This window comes from Dreissena polymorpha, chromosome 9 (assembly GCF_020536995.1).
Source record: "Dreissena polymorpha isolate Duluth1 chromosome 9, UMN_Dpol_1.0, whole genome shotgun sequence".
In the NCBI taxonomy this organism is placed as follows: domain Eukaryota; kingdom Metazoa; phylum Mollusca; class Bivalvia; order Myida; family Dreissenidae; genus Dreissena; species Dreissena polymorpha.
The window spans coordinates 11,698,419-11,724,988 of record NC_068363.1 but is presented as its reverse complement, the minus strand read 5'-3'; the positions used below and the strand labels follow the sequence as shown (position 1 = coordinate 11,724,988).

The following is a 26,570-nucleotide window of genomic DNA, read 5'->3' as shown; positions in this document are numbered from 1 at the left end:
TCCTGGATTGAGCTACTAGTAATGTGAGCATTTCAAAAGACATTTAAAAGGGTCCCTGAGAGGGAAGGAGCATTAAATTCACATGCAGGTATGAAATGATAAGCTGCAACAAGCAGACGGCGTACCCGGTGAGAGATTTCTGGCAGAGTTCCAGCTGCTCCAGGAGGTGGGGTAGGAGCTGCATGAGGGTCTCATCTCCCACGCAGCACTGGACCACATTGGGCGTCTCGTGAGCCCGCGTCATGATCTTGATCCATGACTTGTCGATGTTGCTGAAACGCTTCGCTTCCTATTGGAATGGACATATTAAATATTTGTTTGAAGTTGGTGTCTGATTTATTCAGAATCATTGGACTTTTAACCAATATAAGACAGTCTTATGTGCAGCAACAGCTGTTTACTGAGAAGGCATTATTGATCGAACATAAACTCACTGTAAAAAAAGAATTTGTGGCTATCAAAACATGTAATCTTGTTGTATGGTCAATATGAAAATGTGTTGGAGATAACTTTAGCACATTTTGAAAAAAAAAACACTAGCATTTTTGTTTAACATAATCAAATTATGGGTAAATATTAGCATGCTCCACTGTTCCAATGCTACTGAAAAGTTGGAAAAGTGCCAGTTAACATGATTGCCATGTCCTGGATATAAGCTGACATGAATCAAGCATCAACTAGATCATAGGATTGTATATCCACTTGAGTAATTTACACCAAAGGGTTCTATTTTAGCTAATAACAGCAGGACAGTGTTTACTTTTGAAAGCTGCTCAATTTTGACGTTTAGCAATTAACATGCTTAAATTATACATGAAAGTGCTATATTTTCATCTTGTTAAACATGATATAGCTTGAAAAACTATTTGGAAAGAAGGCCCTCAAAGAGAGAATTTACAAACAAGCTCATAAATAAAGTTGACACATAACAGAGCCTCAATCTGCTAAAACAGTGTTTAATGCATGTGCAAAAAATATTGTCCAAGATTAGCCTGTGCAATCTGCACAGGCTAATCAGGGAGAACACTTTCCATCCCAAATGGATGTTTGATAAGAAAAGACTTACTTTAAACAAAAACAACACAATAAAGCAGAAAGTGTCATCCCAGACACTAGCTGCACATGCATTAAGCCTCATTTTCCCAAAGCACAGATCAATTGAGTCGTGTTCTAAGAAAACTGGGCATAATGCATGTGCGTAAAGTGTCCTCCCAGATTAGCCTAAGCAATCCACACAGGCTAATCAGGGACCACACTCTCCGCTTTTATGACATTTTTGGTTTAAATGAAGTCTCTTCTTAGCAAAAATCCAATTTAGGTGGAAAGTGTCATCCCTGATTAGCCTGTGCAGACAACCACTTTACGCGCATGCATTATGCTTAATTTTCCCAGGGCACAGCTCAACAGCAGAAATACCTTAGGCAGCTGTTTGGCAATGTCTCCACCCACAAAGACGGCCTCAAGGTAGACCCAGAGGTTCTGTACGACCATCCAGTTCTCAATGATCTCAGATGAGTTTGTCAGGTTCTGCACCCACAACTGGATCTGCTTTTTGAATGGCACATTGTACCTGGACACGGAGGATATGACATGAAACAAAGGGATACAGAGAAATGTTTTAATTTCGCTCAAATAATAACATGTTAAAAGACGATAACAAGACATGTTTGTAAAACATGAATGCACCTTTAACTAGCAGCCACGTTTACAGAATATGCAAAATAGACTAGAATGAACTTTGACTTGTTTACTTTATATTGAATAGGCTTCTTCCTTTCCTCTAATTTGACCATCATACAAACTTGAATGATTATGAGTCAATAGATCATGTTTTCCCTAAAACAGCTGTGTAATGCCTAAATGGGTCTTATGGGATTCACAATGTTTTCCCTAAAACAGCTGTGTAATGCCAAAATGGGTCTTATGGGATTCACAATGTTTTCCCTAAAACAGCTGTGTAATGCCAAAATGGGTCTTATGGGATTCACAAAGTCTAGTCAGTAGCTTCCCAGGGACAGGTTAGCTCCTTCCCAGACCTTGCAAGTGGGCAGGCTGGTCTGGAGTGATGCTGGCATAAGACCCATTTTCGCATGAAGCTGCTCATAAGACCCATTTTCGCATGAAGCTTCTCATAGTTCATACGTTAACAGCCCCTACCTGTTGCTCATAAGGGAGCTGAGGACCATCAGGGAATCCTCCATAAGGGAGACAATCTCACTAGTGGTATCCCCTCGCAGCAGCAGCTCCCCGCGGTTCTTAAACTGACCGAACGTGAACTCCTTGTTGTTCCAGTCGGCGATAACCTGCTTTAATTTTGCCTCAATATCCTTCTCTTTCACGGCTGAGATGCAGATATCCTGGGTGGAAATATGGGAATGACATTAGCTAGATTGGGGTGGAGCTGTTGACTGATGCTACTTTATGAGGGCACAAATGGTATATAAGGCATTCAATCAGACATTATTCCTGTAGTAAGTGAAATATATTTCAGGTTGCAATTATTACTAGTTTTTTATCTTTTTTTTATATATTTGTAAATTTAATACAAGCCTAATTGTTTCATTAGTTTTCAAAATACATAGCTCAATTTAAAATTATTAACACGACGAAATCAGAAATTTTTATTAATAACATCACACACATTTAAACAATATTCATATTTTTGCTTTAAACATGGATTAATTCAATGTAGTTATGTATAGTGGGCACTTGGAAGACCTGGACATTGAAAAAACATCTATACACAGAACATGAGAAACATTTCAACATGCATACAAATAGTGATATATGGGCTGCGCTCTGTGAAAATGGGGTTTAATGCATGTGCGTAGTGTCTTCCCAGTTAAGCCTGTGTAGTCCGCACAGGCTATATAATCCAGATGACACTTTCCACCTTAACTTGTTTTTTGCTAAGAAGAGACTTGATTTGAACAAAAAATGTCATAAAAGCGGACTGCACAGGCTAATCTGAGATGACACTTTACGCACATGCATTAAACCCCTTTTTCACAGAGCACGGCCCATATTAATGTTCTGGATCATTAACCTAGCATGTGAATGACCAAAAACATCATGCAGAACCTGTGTACTTGTATAAACATAACTTAAATAATTGTGTTATTTCATTATTAACTGTATAAGAAATACATTGTGATGTATTAGTAGTATTGATTAATGAAATCTGTACCGCAATTTTCGCTCTTATTTTTGGAGATTTCACCATAGTTATATGCACATTGTATCGCTGCAGAATGAATCTAACAGCTTCTAACAATTGGCCCTGCATTGTAGTGAACATATAATACAATTATTAAGATTTTAAATTTCACTATTTTCTTTTCAAAATCTATCAAATAACTACCCTACAAAACCATGGAATTAAAAAAAATATTTTTTTTTTAAAGAAACAGACACAACATAAAACAAACTTTAATTGACTCGAAATTATAAAAACATATACAATCATGTGAATTAAACAATCTCATATACAAACATTTTTAAGTAGCGATTATAAGAATGGCTTATTAAGTTTAAGGAATAATTAACATTTCAACAACAATTAAAAAAATAATCATTCCTAAAATGTGATCATGACCACTGTATGTGAAAGAAAGAAAAATATTGGCACCATGTTATACCCGTAACACATAGTTTTGGTACTCATCATTTGTCATAATTTCTTTGTTCTTGCCACTTAATTCCTTCTAGAATGCACACCAAACAAAACAACACAATCAGAAAGCACACCAAACAAACATTAATTAACATTTCATGGGCTTCAAGTCATTTTTGTCCCAAGTCATTTTTGTCCCAGGTAGAAAAATATTAAGTACTTGTGTTTTAATAAATCAAATCAGAGTGTCAACATTTCTATGTATTGTAAAAGAAATTTAAATGCATAATGTTATTTTCTATATTGGTTTACCAATGGGTTCATTACAAAAATAAGCAAAAGCGATGAATTGCATAGAAAGAAAGGAAACAGACCGTAACAGTTGAATTTTCACATTTTACATAACTATCATCAATTTGCAAACATTTGTTTTGAAGAGAGGTATGTTTTTTAATCATATAACAATTACATAAAATTACTATTTTTGCTGGTATAATAATATCTAAACATTCCAGTTAAGAGTCAAAATTAGTTAAAATATATCATATGAGCAAAGTCATGCAAAAATGGGTCTTATGCCATGTGCGACCAGCTTGGCTCCAGACCAGTATATGCATCTGCGCAATCTGGTAATGAGCTTCCCAGTCCCCTGGGACCACAATACCTTGTGTGACTTTAAAGCGTATATTGTATCTCCTGCATATGGCATTAGACCATTAGACCTATTTTCGTATTACACTTTTTCATCTCAAGTCCTAACAAGAGCAAAATTGATAAACACAAAATTATAACATACATAGCAAACAAAATTTTGTTTCTAAGAAAATAATGACCATGGTAAATTTTATTTCCACCTTTTTTTCACATTATTTCATTAACTCCACAACAGCTTACATTCTAGTCACTGTTATTGCCCTGTTTCTTAATTCCACCTGTTTTCATCATTTCATTATCTCCATAACAGCTTACATTTTTAATCCCTGTTTTTGCTTTAGTGATTAAAAAAAAATTGTATTTTTTTCCTCTTACCTCAATGTCCTCCTTGAACTTCAATAGAGGGGCCTGCAGGATGTTACGCAGTGTGAAGTTCTCGCTCTCAATGTCGAACACGTGACCTGTGACCTCGGCCATCCGGTTCCAGTGACGGGTCTTCATTGCCTTGTTGGTCATGAGCTCTAGCAGGGGAACCATCTCATTGAAGTCATCAATGGTCTTCTTGAGGTCCTCAAATGCTGGCCAGTCCTTCAGTGCCCTTGGCAGCTTGCGACACCTTGGAAGGTAGAAATGTTGCGAATTTGTAGGTGAAATAAATACAACATTAAACTGTTGCACTTATTATTTATCTATTTCTACATCACAAAAAACGGCACGTTTGAAATTCATGCCATTGTAAATTGCATAAAGATAATATATATTATGCTCAATATAAGACATAAGGCATCCATCTTGCCTACAGAAACTATCTTAAGCATCTTAAACTCAAGAAAAATGTCTTGAATAAAAAATATTGAAGATTGAAGACTTGAACTCAATAAAAAAATTATGCAAAAAGCTTGATATGCTTTTGTGGGGTTTCAATGGGTGATATTAAATAACAATCTGACATATCCCTTTTCAAGACAAGGATATCAGTAAAACTGATGGATGCTCCAAATGATGCTTTGTTGATATATGGTTTGATTGTGTGGACAAAAAGTGAGACCTTGAGAAAATCTATAGTTAGCCTCAGTGCCCTTGACCTTGACCCCAGTGACCTCAAACCTCATAAAAAAGGTAGAGGTCCATGCAAGGTACCTACATCCCAAATATATAAGAGATTGATCAAATATTGAAGGCGCTATGAGAAACTGTAACCAAAGTGTGACATTGAGAAAATCTATTATTAGCCTCGGTGACCTCGACCTTAACACCAGTGACCTCCAACCTCATCAAAAGATAGAGGTCCATGTAAGGTACCTACAGCAAAATATGAAAGAGATCGGTAAAATATTGAAGGCGCTATGAGAAACTGTAACAAAATTGTGATGGAAAAATCTATTTTTAGCCTCTGTGCCCTTGACCTTGACCCCAGAGACCTCAAACCTCATCAAAAGGTAGAGGTCCATGCAAGGTACCTACATGCCAAATATGTAAGAGAACAGTAAAATATGGATGGCGCTTTTAGAAACTGTAACAAAATTGTGACAGAAAAATCTATTATTAGCCTTGGTTACCTTGACCCCAGTGACCTCAAACCTCATCAAAAGGCACTATGAGAAACGGTAACAAAAGTGTGACAAAGTAAGTAATATATATATATGGGGAGCATAAAAATAGTAACAAAGTTTTCATATTGCTAAAGGAGATTGTTACCATTTAAAGATAGATGTTGTGATCACTTGAAGATAGAGATGGTAACAAATTAAGGATGGAAATTTAAACCAATTGAGGATGGAGGTTGCAACCACTTAAAGACAGACATTTTAACCACTTAAAGATTGAGATAGTAACCACATAACTATTGAGATTGTTTCCATTTAAATATGGAGAATGTAACTACTTAAAGATGGAGATTTTAACCACTTAAAGATTGAGATTGTAACCACAGAACGATTGAGATTGTTTCCATTTAAATATAGAGAATGTAACCACTAAAACACTGAGATTTTAACCACTTAAAGATAGGGATTGTGAGCAAATAAAGATATAGATTGTAACAACTTGAAGACGGATATTGTAACTACTACAGATGGAGATTGTTACCAATTAAATACACACTTAGCATGTCAGTAACCTTTACTTCTTCAAAACACAAAAAATGCACAAAAACAAACATGTTCAAAAATGCAACAAAGAATATCACATACTAAATATATGCCCCTTACTTGTTCTGGAACTCAATCAACTCATTATTGATCTTCTCAATGTTGATGTCGCCCCACAGGATATCATAGTAACCGTGTACCGTGTCGATGACAGCATTGTACAAGCCGTAAAGCTTCTGCAGCAGGTTAAGCTCCTTTTTTATCTTGAGCAGCTCCGGGTAGTCAGTAACCGGGAGACCAAAGAGCTCCTCTCCGCCTGTGTACGTGAGGAACTTCTTGTACAGGATGTCAAACTGGTTCTGGCAGATGACCAGTCGGTCTGAGGCCTCCCTTGGGGGAACTCCTGGCACCATGGGGCCAGCCTTTGGGGAAAAAGTAGATATATGAGCCTTGTTCTGGGTAAACTGGGCTTAATGCATGTGTCTAAAGTGTTGTCCAAGATTCGCCTGTTCAGTCCACACAGGCTAATCAGGGACAACACTTTCGGCTTTTATGGTATATGTTGTTTAAAGAGTTTCTGTTAGCCAAAAATAGGGCCGAAAGTGTTGTCCCTGATAAGACTTAGATTACACTGTACGCAAATGCGTCAAGCCCCTATTCCCAGAGCGAGGCAAATATTGTACAATTACAAGGGAACACATAATGAATGAGGTCAGCCTAGGGGAGGGATGGGAGTAGGTTAATATATGTGTCTTGTTCTGAGAAAACTGGATTTAATTCATGTGCGAAAAGTGTCGTCCCAGATAAGCCTGTGCAGTCCACACAGGCTAATCAGGAACGACACTTTCCGCCTAAACTTGATTTTCGGTAAGGAGGGACTTCCTTGAAACTAAAAATACCATAAAAGCGGAAAGTGTCGTCCCTGATTAGCCTGTGCGGACACTTTACGCAAATGCATCATGACCAACTTTCACAAAACAAGACACATATACATATTACTTGTAGTAACAGCATTTACAATGATCTGGATTTTTTTATTTTTAATCTCAATATGTGGTATGTGGACCTACCTGGGAGCATGTAAATCAAGTTAATAAATAACAAGGGCTGTTTGTAAAACATGCATGCCCCCCATATGGGCTCTAAGTTGTAGTGACAGCCATTTTGTAAATATGTTTTTTGTCACCGTGACCTTGACCTTTGACCTAGTGACCTGAAAATCAATAGGGGTCATCTGCGAGTCATGATCAATGTACCTATGAAGTTTCATGATCCTAGCCATAAGCTTTTCTGAGTTATCATCCGGAAACCATTTTACTATTTTGGGTCACTGTGACCTTGACCTTTGACCTAGTGACCTGAAAATCAATAGGGGTCATCTGCCAGTCATGATCAATGTACCTATCAAGTTTCATGATCCTAGGCATAAGCGTTCTTGAGTTATCATCCGGAAACCATTTTACTATTTCGGGTCACCGTGACCTTGACCTTTGACCTAGTGACCTCAAAAGCAATAGGGGTCATCTGCCAGTCATGATCAATCTACCTATCAAGTTTCATGATCCTAGGCATAAGGGTTCTTGAATTATCTTCCGGAAACCATTTTACTAGTTCGGGTCACCGTGACCTTGACCTTTGACCTAGTGACCTGAAAATCAATAGGGGTCATCTGCTAGTCATGATCAATCTACCTATGAAGTTTCATGATCCTAGGCATAAGCGTTCTTGAATTATCATCCGGAAACCATTTTACTATTTCGGGTCACAGTGACCTTGACCTTTGACCTAGTGACCTCAAAATCAATAGGGGTCATCTGTGAGTCATGATCAATGTACCTATGAAGTTTCATGATCCTAGGCCTAAGCGTTCTTGAGTTATCGTCCGACAACCACCTGGTGGACGGACCAACCTACAGACCGACAGACCGACATGAGCAAAGCAATATACCCCCTCTTCTTCGAAGGGGGGCATAATTACATTTTATACTTATTACAATAAGGAAAAACATAACACAACTTGTTACATACTAAAGACTGAAACCACACACAATGAATTAAAGTAATTGTGTCTAAAAGACATTCTTGATTGCCACATTTTTGTGTGATCAGTTACACAGAATGACACTCCAGTTTCACCATTCTTCAATTTATTCTAAATGGCTGGGTTGCAGGGGTGGGGTGGAGAAATAGGTGGGTTTGAGGGGATGGAAAAGAGAAATAGGATGAGGGGGTGGGGTTTAGAAATACAAACATGGCAGCATATTGACATAGAATCTACCTTATTGTATTCGTGATAGAAGTTGCCACAGTCGGAGATGAAGGTCTTGACGTTGGTGATGAGATCAGTCTTGAAGTTGGGCTGGATCTCAAGCAGGTGTGACTGCATCTCATTGCCCTGCACGTTGAGCTTCTCCCAGGAGTAGCGCAGGGTGTCGCAGCGTTCTGTTTCCTCCTTGGCCACGGGCAGTTCATGCTTGATCAACATTGAGTACGACTCCTGAAAGTGGAGGAAATGTACTCTTTATCTCTTTACCACTCAGATTCGCACTTAGATGGCATTGTAGGCCCTTAGAAAATTGAATTAATTTTATATATTTCTTACGAGATTCAAATTCTAAATGCTTCCTTTCCAACTCTTTTTGTACTGCTGAGTAGCAAACAGCATAATTACAATCTGAACAGCCTGCCAATAACTGGTTGCATAAAGCAGTTTTCACTTTGCTTCTAAGCGAGAAATTTGCTATTAAGACATTGAGGGTTATCAGAGGGGAAAGATGGATCTTTCGTTTTAGTAATAAGAGCTTCATTCTTAAGAAACTGGTCTGAAAGCATGTGCATAATGTGTCGTTCCAGATAAGCCTGTGCAGTCTGCACAGGCCAATCAGAGACAACACTTTGCCTTAATTGGATTGAAGATTTTGTCTTTCTTTTTAAAACAAAACATACCGTAAAAGCAGAAAGTGTCGTCCCAGTGGTTAATCAGGGACAACAAATTGCGTAGATGCATTAAGTCCAGCTTTCCAAAGACGAGGCTCATATTAAGCTTTCTCTTGTTATTCATTAAAAATATATGACAAGGTGAAAACATTGTGGGGCTGGTTCAGAATTCAAACACACGCCATATGGTCTATCAGGGAGCCCCACAATAGCTTTACACTTTAGTGATTGGAATCATACATTTACATACTTTGACGGCATATGGAGCTATGAGCAATTCGTGCATAACTGTAGAGAGTCAAGACTTACAATGTTTCAATTGTTTGCATACCTTTAAACAAGTACTTAAAGCGTATTCAAAGTGATTGGTTTATATTAGTATAATGACCGAATAGTAATACAACCATGTAAGTACATGTTCTTTCAAACACAATGTTGTGAGTTATAGATAAAATACTAGATACTATTGGGTAAAAACATTATAAGATGCACTCCAACTTGAAAATAATTACTTAATTACCTCAATAGGCGCGATGCTCATGTCAATTCTGATCTCATTCTCTCTGATCTCTTTCAAGCCTGCCATTGCAAAGCGAATATCATCAAGGTCTTTGATTGGTCGACCTAGCCTCTTGTTCAGGTCATCAATGAAGGCAAATATTTCCTCCATCTCTGTGCGATACTTTGTGTTACATGCCTTCCCATAATGCATCCTCCAGGCTTTTGTCTCAACGTTCAATGCATACTTCAGTTGATCTGCAAGATTGGTACAATTATCTATATTGTTTTGAACAAATGAAACAAACCTCTGTTCATTTTCTTAGGCACCATACTTTACAGGCATGAAAAACACAACAAATCAGAAAGAAAAAGAAATATACAAAATGTTATAAACAACAGCGATCAAATGCTTGGAAGTTTAGACAAACATTTACAGTAAATATGATAAGCCTTTCAAATATTCTTTTTATCATCTTCACAATATAACTTATATTTTCAAGGTTATATCAACCAGGAAACATGTTTTCGATTATTCACTAAACATCTATCCACCATTATTTTCCCTACCATTGTGGTGAAATTACCAATCATACTGTTCATTACTATCAGTGCATTGCAGCCCTGCCTACATAATATTCCTTGCTGACCAATCATGCTGTTCATTACTATCAGTGCATTGCAGCCCTGCCTACATAATATTCCTTGCTGACCAATCATACTGTTCATTACTATCAGTGCATTGCAGCCCTGCATTCATAATATTCCTTGCTGACCACAGGTTGTTGTTATAGATACCAGTTAAATAGAGAATATAACATGAGTGGATCTGTGTATTTAAATTTATCCCACGAGTCAAACAGAGATTGAGAAGGCAAAGTTTGAGTGGGGAAGAATTTGTTTTTATAAAATGAGCTTTGTACAGGGAAAACTGGACTTTATTCATGTGCATAACGTGTCATCCGAAACTAATCATGGACATTAATTGACGCTTCTATAGAATTTTTCGTTCAAAAGAAGTCTCTTTGAAACAAAAATCCAGTTTAGGAAGACTGGGACGATTCTTTACGCACATGCATTAAGTCTGGTTTTCCATGATCGAGCCACTTGTACTACATGTCCCTCTGACATAAACAGACATATCCCAATAATCATCCATAAAATAATCTTGACCTTTTACCGCTAATATTTTTTTTTAAATGACTATTTTGTAAACAGCATAAAACCAGAACCCCCTGCAAGTAACTTGTAGTCTATTAAGGTTTTCTGCTATGTTCTGCTCATCAGTATGTAAGGGTTGGAAATTATGTCTTGAAAACTTGAATCTATTCAGAAAGGTCTGAAATGTGATTTTCTAAGGGACAACAAACAGGTTACAATGTGTGTCAGAGTGGTTAAGGGTTAACATACCAGTGAACAAAGCGATGGGTCCCACATCATAGTACATGGGCTCGCCATTAATGGCAACCTCGAGTTCCTCGTAGTACTTGATCTTGGACTCAAACTCTGACAGTTTGGGCTTCTCTTTCATGAAGGCTTCCAGCTCGGTATCTCGGTCATTCGCCCAGATGATGTGGTAGTCACCAAACTTCTCGAGAGCACTTGTAACTTCCTGTAAGTTTTAAAACATTTTGAATTTGACAGAAGACATAGAGGTTTTGTGTAATGAGGTCATTGGACATTGCACAGCGTATTGCTTAAACAAGGAAACTTCCCTTTTCCAAAATTGTAACTGTTATATTGAGTCAACAGAGTAAAAATTAATTGGAAACGTAAATCAAAACAGATCTCATCTTCAACTCCGAAAAGAAACTAAAACATACAATTATGAATGACCCTTTTCTATCAAATAAAATAAATACAAAAAGCAATATTAAATGGAAAAATATCATAAAAATCCAAAACAATATTACAGAACACAATTTTGGATTAAACATACAAATTCATTAATAAGATTGGATAGGATTTAGCTCAAGGATGCTTCTTATTGAAGTCTTCTCTTATTTAACCCAGGCCCCTTTCCCACTCGGAAGCAAAGTGAAAATAACTATATGCAAACAGCATAAAACCAGTACAGCCTGCAAATAAATTGCAGGCTGTACTGGCTTAAAGTTGTGTCTTGTGGATAAGTATCTAAGGGTTGGTAATGATGCTTTCAAGATTAGCATCTCTTAAACAAAGCCTTACATTTAATTTGAATTTCTTAAGGACTGCACACTCGTAAAAATGCGTATCTGAGTGGCAAATTGTTAACAGAGTTAATAATATTCTATACAACCAATAATATAAATAATATTCTATACAACCAATATTATTGGTCATAGGATAGGAGAGCAGACCTTTTTGGTGGAGTTGATGGAGGTGGAGAGGAGAGAGACAAGCTTTGCCACTTCCTTGTTCTCCGACACATTCTTGTAGTAGTTCTTTGTGGTTGTTGTAAAATTCGTGTAGTTTGTTGGTTCTCGGTCCATCTCTGGTTTTCGTTTCTCCCCGTGTGACCCCTCCGATGCAGCCACGCTTCCAACACTGGGTCTCCGCTCATGGTGACCCTCCCGATCTCCAGAGTGAGGGCGCTCGTTGGAGGCTCGTTTACGGTCCTTGTTCCATTGGGAGACGCCCTTAGATACGCTCACAACCATCTGGGCTGCCTGAATACAGAAATTTTACTACTTATTCTGAGCAGTATCTTCTCCCTACAAAAGGCTGTCTTTTCAAGAGCACGAGGAGACCTTTTCAAAAGCTATGTGATGCATGTCTGATAGGGAAGTTTCAATTGTCGAAGCTTAACATTTTGCATTTTACTTGTGAATTGCAATCAACTCAAGTGAAAACAACTCAAGATTGTTGTCTGTTAAATGCATTTACTTAAGAAATATAATATAGGTTTCCTATTGACAGACGTATTTTACAATATTGCTTAAAGCTTGAATTTAAGATAAAAACATAAAAATGTGAAACCTAAGTACCTGCTTAACCCTTAAAAAATTCATTTCAGTGATTCTTTCTAGACCACATTTACATCTGTCATATTTATTATAGCCAAGGATATTAAAACAAATACACTGTATAGACCTAAAAGTAGGCTCCAAAGCTCCAGGATAAAACTATTTGTTAAAAAGTTTAAAAAGTTGAAAACTTAAAAAAAAAGTAGAAATGGCAACTTAAAGAGTGAACTTATATCTGTCTAAGTTTATATTAATTTATTAGTTTGCAATGCACGAATCCTTCAAAATGGGCCCGAGAAGTACACTAGTTAAAACCAAGGGAAGGTATATGATTACGGAGTTAAGCTTGCCAGACTACACAGCAGATCCCATTCTGAGTGACTTTTAAAGTACAAGGAATGTATTCAGCAACCCATCCTTAGTATTACAAATAGGAAATAGACTGAGAAAAAAGAAAACATACTTGAGAGTTATATACATGGGCCGCAAAATGTAAAAAAGGGGGGTTTAATGCATGTGCATAAAGTTTCGTCCCAGATTAGCCTGTGCAGTGTACACAGGCTAATCAGGGATAACAATTTCTGCCTTAACTGGATTTTTGCCAAGAAGAGACTTTATTTAAATGAAAAATATCATAAATACAAAAAAGCGTCATCCCTGATTAGCCTGTGCGGACCTCACAGTCTAATCTGGGACAATATTTTACGCACATGCATGAGCCAATATATAGGATTAACACAGTATTAGTCATTAAACACATTGTTCTTAAAGAAAACTAATATTATTGTAGGTGTTAGCTTCTATTATACTTGACATTTTTTCAAATAGCTTCTGCATTTCTTCTTAAATATTTTTTATTTAAAGATTAAAATCCAAGAATCTGTAAGTGAATATGGGCCCTGGTCAGGATTATGCATTAACATTTTACCCAAAGTTTCCAATGTTTGTTCTTTAGTACATCTTGCATAGATGACATATGAGTTTTCTCAGAAAATCAAGGGAACAAATACAACTTTTAAAGGTAAATTGCCCATGGACTCCTTCTAAACAAAAACATCACTTCCCAAAAAAAGAATGTGACAACAGTCCTGTTATATATTTGAGATGCGCTCTGAGAAAAAGGGGTTAAATGCATGTGTGTAAAGAGTCATCCAAGATTAGCCTGTGCAGTCCCTAAAGAATCAGGGACCACACTTTCCACTTTTTTTTTTATATTTTTTGTTTAAAGAAAGTCTCTTCTAAGCAAAAATCCAGTCTAGGCCAAAAGTGTCATCCCTGATTAGCCTGTGCACACTTCTAATATGGGAAAACATTCTTTGCACATGCATTTACCCCCATTTCCACATAGTGTGTCTCATGTGTACCTTATTGACCCCCTGCTGAACATCGTCTAGACCTGGAGTCATGACGATGTTTGGAATGGCCAGTGTAGCAAACGTTTTGAAGAAGGGACGATTGTCCCTCTTGGCCTCGCTTCCACCAAAACTGCCTCCCTCACCTGCAATCAGGGTATGTCATGTTGGGTGCAGAGTTAAAATTCAGTGTTATCTGATCTGTCATAGAGATATGTTTTTTTTATGTTGCAATACCAAGAATGAGAACTTATCAATAAGAATTTATAATTTGTGCAGAATTTATTTTTTTATATATGTTAATTAAAGTGCTTGTGAACAATTACAGATAAAAATATCAGCGCCATTTTAGTAAATAAGCAGGACCATTTCAAAATACATGTATTGCATAAAGCCCCACAAAAAAACCCATAACAAAACCATATTGATATTATTACTCAATAATCTTGGTCAATAATTTTTTAAACGCCCTGAATTTAAAAAATAAAAATAACAAAATGATTTTATCAACACTACATCTCTCTACATAAGTACATGCCTTCATATGATAACTCACCAATATAGTGCACCATAGAGCTGGATGTTATACGCTTCCTCAGGGCCTCAAGGGTGTTTTTGGTAACCTTTACCAGGGCCTCAAGGTTGCGATGGTTGAAAACGTGGAGCAGATCGGCAGCGGCCTGTTTGATGTTCTCTCGCTGCTCTCGTTTCCTTTTAGCAGCAAGGTTTGCCTTTGAGGAGACTGGGCGTGACCGTCTGCTGCTTCCCCGACCTCCAGAACCAGTCGGGCTGGCATCGCGGCGGTCATCTTCTGAAATAAGAAGAAAAACTGTTATTTTAAACCTATTTATTTTAGCTCCATTGCATCCAATGTGATGACTTATTGAAACACTCTTGTGTCGGTTTTCTGGTTAGAACCAGTTGTTGGTGTCTTTGAGGGAGATCTAAAGAACGCTCACACAGTGGGGATCTAAACCATGACCTCCCCATCGCTAGAGGGACACCATAAAATTGTTGAAATATAAAGAGGAAAATATTAGATAACATGTTTTATAATAGTATACAACTCATATAAGATACTATGAAAACTTGTTGCTATTACAGATTAATACAAAAAGTATCAAATGAATACAGGTAAATCCAGATCATATGTCTAGTGTAGTGCCATCACATTGAACACAATTGTAAAAGCAGGACACAGAGACAGGACAATTTCAATGAATTTTCCTTTGCATTTTTCTGAAATGTAAGAACATTGTACGAACCTTCTTTTTTGTCTTCAAATGCATCTCCATCGTCATCATCTTCAATGTCAAGTAACATTTCAATGAGTTCGGTTGCGGCTTCCTCCACGACCTGGCTCTTTGTCTGCAAGATGCTTGCTCCTTTGTTGCACAGCGTCTGAAATATCACAACAAAATTGAGCCATGCTATGGAAAAACGGGGCTTCATACTTGTGCGTTAAGTGTTGTAACAGATTGCACAGGCTAATTTAGGCAGGTACTTCACACACATGCATAACACCCATTTTTCCCAGAGGTAGGCTTAATTAAAGCTCACAGCCAATTCAAATTAATCTTTTCTGATAATCTATTGCTGCTTTAGGTCTTTAAATCAGCATTATGCCAAACAAGCCCAAATTCTTTTATTATCACTCAAGACAAAGAAAATGTTATAAGTGCAACTATGTGAAACTTCAACTAAAGGCTCAAAGCATATTTTAAAATTGGTGTTGGGGTTGCAGCCTTTACCTTATTTTAATATCCTGCTTTTTATGCACCCCGTAGGGTGGTATATAGCATTTGAACAGCCCCCGTCTGAAAACTTTAACATTGGCCATAACTTTTTATTTGGCATGCATGTGTAACTCATGGAGCTACACATTTTGAGTGGTGAAAGGTCAAAATCAAGGTCATCCTTCATGATCAAAGGTCAAAAACCAGTCCAAGGGAAGTAACAAGCTTTAAAGGGAGATAATTTTTTATTTATCATTTGGCAGGTACAGATAATTTTTACAAGGGAAGTAATATTTTTTATAGGGATATAATAAAAAAAAATAAATCAAAGCGGCACAGTAAGGGGCATTGTGTTTCTGACAAACACATCTCTTGTTGTTTCCTGTGTTTGAGGCTTTTTGTACTGATGTAGGTTTGCTTTATAAGCATTTCCAACAGCTTGCTAAAGCACTTACTCTTTTGCACTTCCTCATTACTGTCATAGAGGACTTTCAAAAACAAAATAAACATAGAGGCCTGTTCAAAGCCCAAGCACAATAACTAACAAAACCTGTCAATAAATTGAGCCTTGTTCTTGGAAAGCAATTGTTAATGCATGTGCGTAAAGTGTCATCCAAAATTAGCCTGTGCAGTCTGTACAGGCTAATCAGTTAAAACATTTTCTGCCTCTTCATTTTCATGCAAAAAAATATGAAGTTTAAATGATAAATTTCATCAAGGAGAAAAAAGTGTTGAGAACTGCACATGCTTATCTGGGATGACACTTAAAGCAAAAGAATAAGGCCCCATTCTCCCAGAGTAAGACTCAAATTAAATGAGTGGTTGCAATTAAGCTGTGTTACCTGTGTGTTTTCCAGGAAGTCATCAACGGTCCATGGCTCTTCCTGTGGCAGCTGACACAGGGTGGTGCTAGCAATCTCCTTGAGAACCGCATCGATACGGAACTCACTCAGTTCGTTAGCCCGCACCATGAGCAGCTCCATTTCCTCTAGACGCCTGTACACAGTCTGAATCAAAGAGAAGCTTGGTGTAATATTTTTTTACACAGTCTACATCACAGAGAAACGTTTGGTAATACTACAAAGTTTGGATCAAAGAAGCTTGGTGTCATACTTTACAGTCTGAAATGAAGAGAAGAATGGTGCTATACTACACAGTCTGAAGCAAAGAGTTCTTTGGTGGGTTACAACGCAGTCTAAAGTAAAGTGGAGCTTGGCCTAGTACTGCATTCTGCATCAAAGAGAAGCTTGATGCATTACACAACACAGTCTTCATCACAGAGAAACTTGGTGTAATAATACACATTTTACACAACACAGTCTTCATCACAGAGAAACTTGGTGTAATAATACACATTTTGAAGCAAAGAGACGTTTGGTGTAGTACTAGACATTCTGAAGAAAAGAAATATTTGGTGTAATACTACACATTCTGAATCACAGAGAAGTTTGGTGCAATACTTCTCAGTTCTGAATCATGGAATGGCTTGGCCTAATTCTTAACTACCTGAATCACATAGAGGCTTGATGTAGTACTACATAATAACAGAGAGACACTTATAAATTAACACAGCCTGCAGCAGATGGTGGAGGGGGGGCTCTCTGATTCACATGTAAACTGTACTTATCTTTAAACCTTCAATTTGTAAAGTGCATTTTGTAAGACATACCAAATTTAAACAATGAAATGCTTTTAACATTTCTAAAATCTTATCCACATACCTGGATGTAGTCCTGAATATTTAGGGAGGTCCAAGACAGTTTGTTCAGTCCAGGCTCAATGGCGTTGTCGACACGTCCAATGTGCGGTCCCATCAGAGTCTCAAACTCAGTGGGGATCTTCAGACGCACTCGCTTATTCTCTTGTAGCATCATCTGATTCATCAGGGAGAAACAGGTGTGGTTTAAACAAAGTAGGATTAGAGATACAGTGACCTTAGCTTCAGATATGGCTTAATCAACATAACTGTTCTTACTAATTTTGGAAGAAATGAATTAACAACATCCGTAAATATGAAAACATTGTAACAAACTTTCAGATGGTTGGGTGTGGATCAGATAGGCATTTTCATTCTGTATACACATTTATTCTCAAGCCTTGAAATGCAACCAAAAATTATTTATACATATCTGGGTTTGTTTTCAGAAAGTTTTACCTACAATTTCAGTTTGTTAATTGCTCGTGTTTTTATTATTTTCAGGTATAATCTCTCTGTAAATTCTTTTTTTTCAGTTTCAATAAACAATATAAAACACAGTTTTTAGATTTCTAAAATGAAAAACACTTAATCACCAAAAGGGCATTGTAGTTTTCCTTGTATTCAGGTTGCTTTGTTCTCATCGTCTTGGCAACAGGCGGAATCTCCAGCCCAAGTCTAGCCATGCACTCTGTCTCACGAATCATGATCAGGATTTGAGGGTCAAAGTTGACGTATAGGTCGCCAGTTTCTGGGTGTTTCACAAGCAGCGATGCTGCGAGGCCAGACTTTGCAGTTTCCACCTGCAGACAAGTATAAATTTTATTGCTGAAATGATTAATCTTGATATTGTTCTTTAATTCGATAAAAAAATATTTTATCTCCTTTAAATTCTATTAATACTGTCAATGAATTTAAAAATTGGAGGCTTAAATACATTAACATTACATGATGAAGACAAGCGTTTTGGTCACTGAACATAAACATGTACAATTTTCTATTTGCATAGCCACTATGCCAATTATAAAATGGGTATCATATTATAAGTCATTAAAAAAATTATTAAATTATCACTGGATAAAATAAAAATCAACTAAAAAAGACATTTATAGATTTTTTCTAGAACAAGACTCAAATAATTAAACTAGACATGTGTCGGAAGGAAACAGATGCCTCCAAAAATGTTTAAAACAACTGATCCAAAATATCTAATGGCAAACATTCTGATGGTGATTTGAGATGTTCACAAAGAGTCAGATTAAAATTATTTCAGCAGTGCTCTGAGTAAATAGGGCTTAATGCATGTGCTTAAAGTGTCCTCCCAGATTAGCCTGTGAAGTCTGCACAAGCCAATTAGGGAGGACACTTTCTGCTTCGACTGGATTTATGTTAAGAAGAAACTTTTGTTAAATGAAAAATTACATTTTTCCCATGTTATTTACAACTAGGAAGATGACCACATCTAACAGACATAGAAGTTTCTGTGTATATCAAACACAGTCAAATACCTGTGTATTATTTAACCCTTTACCAATTAGATACGTATTTTGACGCATTTGTAGCCCTATGAAAGTTAAAATTAACTAAAGACCTTTCTTACTAAATTCAAGTTTCAAAGACTTCATTTCCATTGCTAAAATACTGATGAGCAGCAAACAGCACAAAACCAGAACAGCCTGCGAGTTGTGGTTTTATGCTGTTTGCACATAGCCATTTTCACTTTGCTTCCGAGTGGGAAAGGGTTAACTCTTTCAGTGCTGGAACCTAATTTTAAAGGCCTTTGCAAACAGTTTGGATTCAGATGAGATGCCACAGAATGTTTTGAAAAAAAATCGAAGAAAATGCTAATTTTTGAAATTCAGCAGACAACATTTTAGCAGACAACAAATTTCCTAGCATGCAAAGGGTTATTTAAATTCTGCCTACCTGCCGCAGCCAGCCTCGATAGTAGAGGACCTCAAACTCAAGCAGGACCTTGGCAAGCTTGTTGAAGCTCTTGATGATCTTCCGAGACTCCGTGGCGCTCTCCAGAAGCTTGGGTTGCTGTTGGAAGATCTCCATGGGCTCCTGGATACGCCGGAACAGCTGCCTGGACCATGAGATCTTGCCTGTAGAACATTAAATGAGCCTCATTCGGAAAACTGGGCTTAATGCATGTTCAAAAGTGTTGGGAAAACTGGGCTTAATGCATGTGCACAAAGTGTCGGGATAAACTGGGCTTAATGCATGTGCACAAAGTGTCGGGAAAACTGGGCTTAATGCATGTGCACAAAGTGTCGGGAAAACTGGGCTTAATGCATGTGCACAAAGTGTCGGGAAAACTGGGCTTAATGCATGTGCACAAAGTGTCGGGATAAACTGGGCTTAATGCATGTGCACAAAGTGTCGGGAAAACTGGGCTTAATGCATGTGCACAAAGTGTTGGGAAAACTGGGCTTAATGCATGTGCATAAAGTGTCGGGAAAACTGGGCTTAATGCATGTGCACAAAGTGTTGGGAAAACTGGGCTTAATGCATGTGCACAAAGTGTTGGGAAAACTGGGCTTAATGCATGTGCACAAAGTGTTGGGAAAACTGGGCTTAATGCATGTGCACAAAGTGTTGGGAAAACTGGGCTTAATGCATGTGCACAAAGTGTCTGGAAAACTGGGTTTAATGCATATGCACAAAGTGTCGGGAAAACTGGGCTTAATGCATGTGCATAAAGTGTCGGGATAAACTGGGCTTAATGCATGTGCACAAAGTGTCGGGAAAACTGGGCTTAATGCATGTGCACAAAGTGTTGGGAAAACTGGGCTTAATGCATGTGCATAAAGTGTCGGGAAAACTGGGCTTAATGCATGTGCACAAAGTGTTGGGAAAACTGGGCTTAATGCATGTGCACAAAGTGTTGGGAAAACTGGGCTTAATGCATGTGCACAAAGTGTTGGGAAAACTGGGCTTAATGCATGTGCACAAAGTGTCGGGAAAACTGGGCTAAATGCATGTGCATAAAGTGTCGGGAAAACTGGGCTTAATGCATGTGCACAAAGTGTTGGGAAAACTGGGCTTAATGCATGTGCACAAAGTGTTGGGAAAACTGGGCTTAATGCATGTGCACAAAGTGTTGGGAAAACTGGGCTTAATGCATGTGCATAAAGTGTCGTCCCAGATTATCCTCTTCAGTCTGCACAGGCTAATCATGTATGACACTTTCCGCATACACTTGATTTTTGTTAAGAAGACACTTTCTTCAAATACAATTCCATAAAAGCAGAGAGTGTCTTCTCTTATTACAAACATGCATACAGACCAGTTTTCGCAGAAGGAAGCTCATAAATAAAGGACAGCTGCCTCAATGACAACAGAAGGATGTGTTGTGCATGAAATGTGCATTTGCGTTAAGTGTCATCCCAGATTAGCCTGTGCAGTCTGCAGTCTAATCTGGGACAACACTATCCACATTTATGGCATCTTTTGTTTAAAGGAGTCTCAGTGTAGGTGGATAGTGTCGTCCCTTTTTAGCCTGTGCAAACCGCACTCTGGTTGACACTTTACGCACATGCATTAAACCCAGTTTTCTCATAATATGACTCAAACTCCATTTCCAGCTTGTTCACAACAGCCACTATGCATTACTGTTTAACCCATTCAGTCCTACCATGATATACATGTATATTCGTCCAATAATCTACAGTGGAGTTCCTTACGTCCTTTATATGCGTCCAATAATCTACAGTGTGAATTCCTAGCCTCCTTAATATACGAAAAACTTCTCTGAATGCCTAATGACTTATTTAAATACGTCTGTTTAAATTGTTTGTTTTTTTTTTAAGTTTGTTTTTGGAGTAAGTTTCCAAACAAAGAAAATTCTTGTTACAAATAGTTTTTGAATCTGGAAATTGTTTTTGCTTATCTATTTCTGGTGAAACATGTGAAAATAAGACGGAAAAATATAAATACATTTCAAGTTCTGGAAGCTAAGTGTTTTTTTAATAAGGATAGTTATTTGCATTCAGTTTAATTTGATAAAGTTCTAATATAAGCACATTTAGATGTTCTCTTTTTTTTTCTTCTTTTTTTTCATAAAATTACTTGCAATTGAAATATTAATGTGCTTACTATCTATTGAATTTTGTTTTGTTATAATCAATATCTTATGACTTTTTTTAAGCCTTTAATCAATAAAAAAAATGTGTAACTATCTTATATGATTGTTAATATACACTGTAACTCCAATATAGCGCGCTCCGTTATAACGCTGAATCCAATATAACGCGGGGGGTGCTTGGATCCCATTTTTTCTCCAACCTTCCATTTGATTTCTGATTCAAATCCGTATTATGCAACTTCATGTATTTTCAGACAATTCAAAGATGGCGGCAATCAAATGTTGATTGCTTTATTCAACTGTCCGTTGAACCGATTATAATCGCCTCGAGGTTAAACAACACGACAGCTAATTAGTGTTAATCTGTTGTGTAATGTCCATTAAGGTGTGAAAAACTCGAGTGTCAGTGTTTATTACATGTATTCCTCATCAGAGCGGTTCAGTGCGATAATTTCCATAAGTTAAGTGCAAGCGGGATAGTTATACAATTAAAGTAATTCAAAACGATTAAAACATTCTTACTTTGATATGGTTGCAGTATGACTATATTAAATGAGCGGCTGGGAAATATACTGCCCACTGTATAAAACAACTTTTTCTTTCATTTCATTATCATTCTAGTATTATGTCATTTAATCTTTTAGTTCGTGTATAAGAAATTAAATAATGCAGACGATTTATTTACATGCGAACGCAGTGTACCTGTAATTGTTAACAGAGTTTCACTTTCATTTTCGCGCGGTATCAGAAAGTCCCCGGGAAACACGTTTTTTGCATGCGTATGACGCAATAAAACAATTTTTGTACATGAATCGTATTGCATTCAATCTAAATTTAAAGTCGCTCGTCCAATTAAAGCACTGCCCCATAATGCACTGTACTCTAAACACGTCTGAAAATGGCATATATGCGTAAGGTTGTGTTTACGAATTTCTTAAACATATATCGTCATTAATGTTCAAGATTATTATTTTTTAAGTGATTTTGCAATTTTATTGAACAGTCTATTATGTAATGTTGGAATACGACATTAATTCTAGTATGGACTGTTTCAGCACCGTATGGGCAAGCCCCCTTTGCTCATACAACGCATGGGCAAACCCCCTTTGCTCATGCACCGCATGTGTTTGAGCAAAGGGAGTTTGCCCATGCGGTGCATGAGCAAAGGGGATTTGCCCATGCGGTGCATGAGCAAAGGGGGGTTTGCCCATGCGGTGCATGAGCAAAGGGGGTTAGCCCATGCGGTGCATGAGCAAAGGTCCATCTATTTTTAATTGATAACTCTATAATTTATGACTTTAATCTTGTTTTTATGACCACTGACATTTGCATGGTCAAAACCATGCAAATGAAGCTGAAACAGTCCATTCTAGAATTAATGTTGTATTCTAACTTTACATAATAGACTGTTATTGGATTATCGGATAAATGTGCACATAAGAAAAGCGGTATGTATACTGTTATCGATACGATTCGATTTATATGCATGTATTTGCGTCAACACAGAATGGCAATATACATGACCTATATTATAGGCTATTCTATACCTGTTTTTTTTATAGCGCCCTGCAGTAAATGAGCTCAAAACTTATAACGCGGATCCGTTATAACGCTGTTTCGCGGCTTGGACCCCATTGACCGCGTTACATTGGAGTTACAGTGTATGTTAAAAACAGCTTCAATTTATAAAATGTGTATATTTAAATAATATTGGTATTTGATACATTATTTTGGAAATATTCATAGTTATGTGTTGATATTATGCAAGATTTTAACATTTTCATATGTTTCCATATTCATTTTCTTAACTGGCAATTAAAGAACCTAATGCCAAACATGTGTCATAATCAGTCAACAAAATAACATGATTACACTTCCTAAAACATCTTTTCCTTTTTCACACCACTAACAATAAACAGATAACAATATTCAGGCATTCAGAGCTAAACAGGGTACAGATGATCAAGGGATGGATAAGGCTTTTACTGATAGGGGTTGTCTAAAGATAAGGCTCTTGTATAGAATGAGATAATATAGTTATTTGCATATAAATAATATTGTTTATTGTTGCTTGATGTTTTTGTTTGTTCCTATTCAGACATTTTTATTGGTCTAAAGTAAATACCCCCCAGTGTAGGCAATTATTGAGCAACATTAAATGAGCCTCCTTGTATGAAAAATGTGCTTAACCCTTTGCATGCTGGGAAAGTTGTCGTCTGCAAAAATGTCATCTGCTTAATCTCTAAAATTTGCATTTTCTTCGATTTTTTTCAAAGAATACTATCAGAATAGCAAACAGTTTGGATCCTGATGAGACGCCACGTTTTGTGGCGTCTCATCTGGATCCAAACTGTTTGCAAAGGCCTTCAAAATTTGGTTCCAGCACTGAAAGAGTTAACGCATGTTTGTAAAGTGCAGTCAACACAGGCTAATCAGGGACAATTTGAGTTTAGAAGAAGCAAACAGTCTAGTCCTACATTAATCCGCTACAAAACTTTCACTTGTGCATTAAGCTCAGTTTTCCCAGACAGAGGCTCATTGTACATCTCTTGCTCTATTAATAAGATTAAGGCTTGCAATGCATGCAATCAATAATTGATCAACTGACATACCAGCAATAGGTGGCAGATCACGGGCTACGGGCGGTTCATTCTTGTTCTTCTGGTAGATCTTGGAGACCATCTCAATGTCTCGCCCGTAGTGAGCCAGGATCCGCGCGTACTTCTCAGTAATCGGGAGTCCAGGTAGGTTCAACTTCTCGAACTTCATCAGCAGACTGATGGCACGCTGTGTGCTCGTGATTTTCTCAAACTTCTTGTCCATGAACTCACAGATTTGTTTCTGTTGGGGGAAAAGGCAAGATTTTAACTCAGAGGGATGAGTGTATTATACACAGTTGTGCTGAGTATAGTTTACCAATAATTTTATAATTACCAGTTAGTAACATTACACTTTTGTAAATAATGCTTGTGTACAGTGTATCATAGACAAAGCGGAATTTATGCATATTGTATGGGTTGCCATGGCATAGTGGATATGGTGTCCCCGTAGCAACTGAGAGGTTGTGGGCTCGATCCCAAATGTGGCAGCATACTATAGAGCTCCCCAAAAGCTATTTAGTACTGGTTCTACCCAGGAAATATACTTGATAGCTTTTCAATAAGCCTTATGCTTAAAGGGATCTTTTCACGCTTTGGTAAATTGACAAAATTGAAAAAAGTTGTTTCAGATTCGCAAATTTTCGTTTTAATTATGATATTTGTGAGGAAACAGTAATACTGAACATTTACCAAGGTCTAATATAGCCATTATATGCATCTTTTGACGATTTTGAAACCTAAAAATTATAAAGCGTTGCAACGCGAAACGATTGAATAATTTGGAGAGTTCTGTTTTTGTCGTTACATTTTGTGAAACTACGAAGATTGCTTATATAAGGTATCAAAAACGTCAAGTATGTGTACTCGGCAGAATAGCTCAGTAGGCTAAAGCGTTTTTACTTCAGGACTCTGGCAGGACTCCAGGGGTCACTGGTTCGAAACCTGGTCCGGGCAATGTTCTTTTCCTTTTTTTAATTTTATTCTTGATTTTTTACTGGAGCTTTTACGATCCAATTTTTACATTTATCAATATAAAGCATTTAATGAATAAGTTAAAAAAATGCCAAAATCTGTGAAAAGGCCCCTTTAAGCTTTTATCCAGCTAAAATAAATAGATTTCACAATTAATGCAAAAGTGTAGAGAGTCCTATCCCATAAGACAGTAGCCCTTCAATGGATTTTATTCTAAGAAAGGGCTCCCTTTAAAAAGACAGAACCTTTAAAGTAGAAAAGCCTTCCTGGGTAGAAAAAAGCAGGCTACAAGATTATATTCTGGAAAACATATTATGCTCAAGCTTCAAGTAGCTTTTCTAGCATGGCCCAACTCATGTTGAAAATAATGACATTGACATCAAGAAACAACTAGAAATGGCGCGGCAGAGGCTGACGCGTATCCCCACGCCGAATGTTTGACCTAGGTGTGCCCCAGGGTTGGTAATGGGGCCATGCATAGCTGAGATTGACCGTATTGTCATAAGAGAAGTTCATCATCAATTAGAAGTGAATTGGTGTAGAAATGAAGAAGTTATAGTAAAAGGCAATTTTGGGTGGGTGTGACATATGTGGGCAGGGCGCCCCAGGGTTGGTAATTGTGCCATGCATAGTTGAGATTGACCGTATTGTCATAAGAGAAGTTCAGTATCAATTTGAAGTGAATCGGTGTAGAGATGAAGAAATTATGGTAAAAGGCAATTTTGGGCGGGTGTGGTCTATGTGGGCGGGGCCCCAGGGTTGGTAATGGGGCCATGCATAGTTGAGATTGACTGTATTGTCATAAGAAAGGTTCAATATCAATTTGAAGTGAATCGGTGTAGAAATGAAGAAATTATAGTAAAGGCAATTTTGGGTGGGTGTGGTCTATGTGGGCGGGGCCCCAGGGTTGGTTATGGGGCCATGCATAGTTGAGATTGACCCTAATGTCATAAGAGAAGTTCAGTATCAATTTGAAGTGAATCCGTGTAGAAATGAAAAAATTATAGTAAATGGAATTTTTTGGTGGGTGTGGCCTATGTGGGCGGGCGCCCCAGGGTTGGGATTGGGGCCATGCATAGTTGAGATTGACCCTAATGTCATAACAAAAATTCAGTATCAATTTGAAGTGAATCCGTGTAGAAATGAAAAAATTATAGTAAATGGAAATTTTTGGTGGGTGTGGCCTATGTGGGCGGGGCGCCCCAGGGTTGGGAATGGGGCCATACATGGTTGAGATTGACCGTATTGTCATAAGAGAGGTCCAGTATCAATTTGAAGTGAATCGGTGTAGAAATAAAGAAGTAAATGTAAAATAACCTAAAAAAATGAGTGATAATTTCTGACGCGGCCCCACCCCAACCGCTATAACTTTTGACCCAGGGGTCAG

The 26,570-nt window shown here is 37.5% G+C and overlaps 1 protein-coding gene across 6 annotated transcripts in view; it reads right to left on the bottom strand.

Moving 5' to 3' along the window:
• Positions 1 to 26,570, bottom strand: part of LOC127844037 (dynein axonemal heavy chain 5-like) — a 159,562-nt gene that overhangs the window by 54,645 nt on the left and 78,347 nt on the right. For all 6 annotated transcript variants that reach the window (XM_052373992.1, XM_052373989.1, XM_052373988.1 and 3 more), the window contains 17 exons: positions 24,224 to 24,452; positions 19,448 to 19,629; positions 18,118 to 18,324; positions 17,547 to 17,699; positions 16,668 to 16,832; positions 15,355 to 15,490; positions 14,646 to 14,900; positions 14,102 to 14,235; positions 12,132 to 12,440; positions 11,203 to 11,404; positions 9,815 to 10,050; positions 8,636 to 8,854; positions 6,478 to 6,779; positions 4,643 to 4,883; positions 2,158 to 2,357; positions 1,417 to 1,570; positions 126 to 289 (listed from right to left, as the gene is read on the bottom strand). In XM_052373992.1, coding sequence (XP_052229952.1) covers positions 126 to 289; positions 1,417 to 1,570; positions 2,158 to 2,357; positions 4,643 to 4,883; positions 6,478 to 6,779; positions 8,636 to 8,854; positions 9,815 to 10,050; positions 11,203 to 11,404; positions 12,132 to 12,440; positions 14,102 to 14,235; positions 14,646 to 14,900; positions 15,355 to 15,490; positions 16,668 to 16,832; positions 17,547 to 17,699; positions 18,118 to 18,324; positions 19,448 to 19,629; positions 24,224 to 24,452 — 3,488 coding nt within the window. The remainder of the gene's footprint in view (positions 1 to 125; positions 290 to 1,416; positions 1,571 to 2,157; positions 2,358 to 4,642; positions 4,884 to 6,477; positions 6,780 to 8,635; positions 8,855 to 9,814; positions 10,051 to 11,202; positions 11,405 to 12,131; positions 12,441 to 14,101; positions 14,236 to 14,645; positions 14,901 to 15,354; positions 15,491 to 16,667; positions 16,833 to 17,546; positions 17,700 to 18,117; positions 18,325 to 19,447; positions 19,630 to 24,223; positions 24,453 to 26,570) is intronic.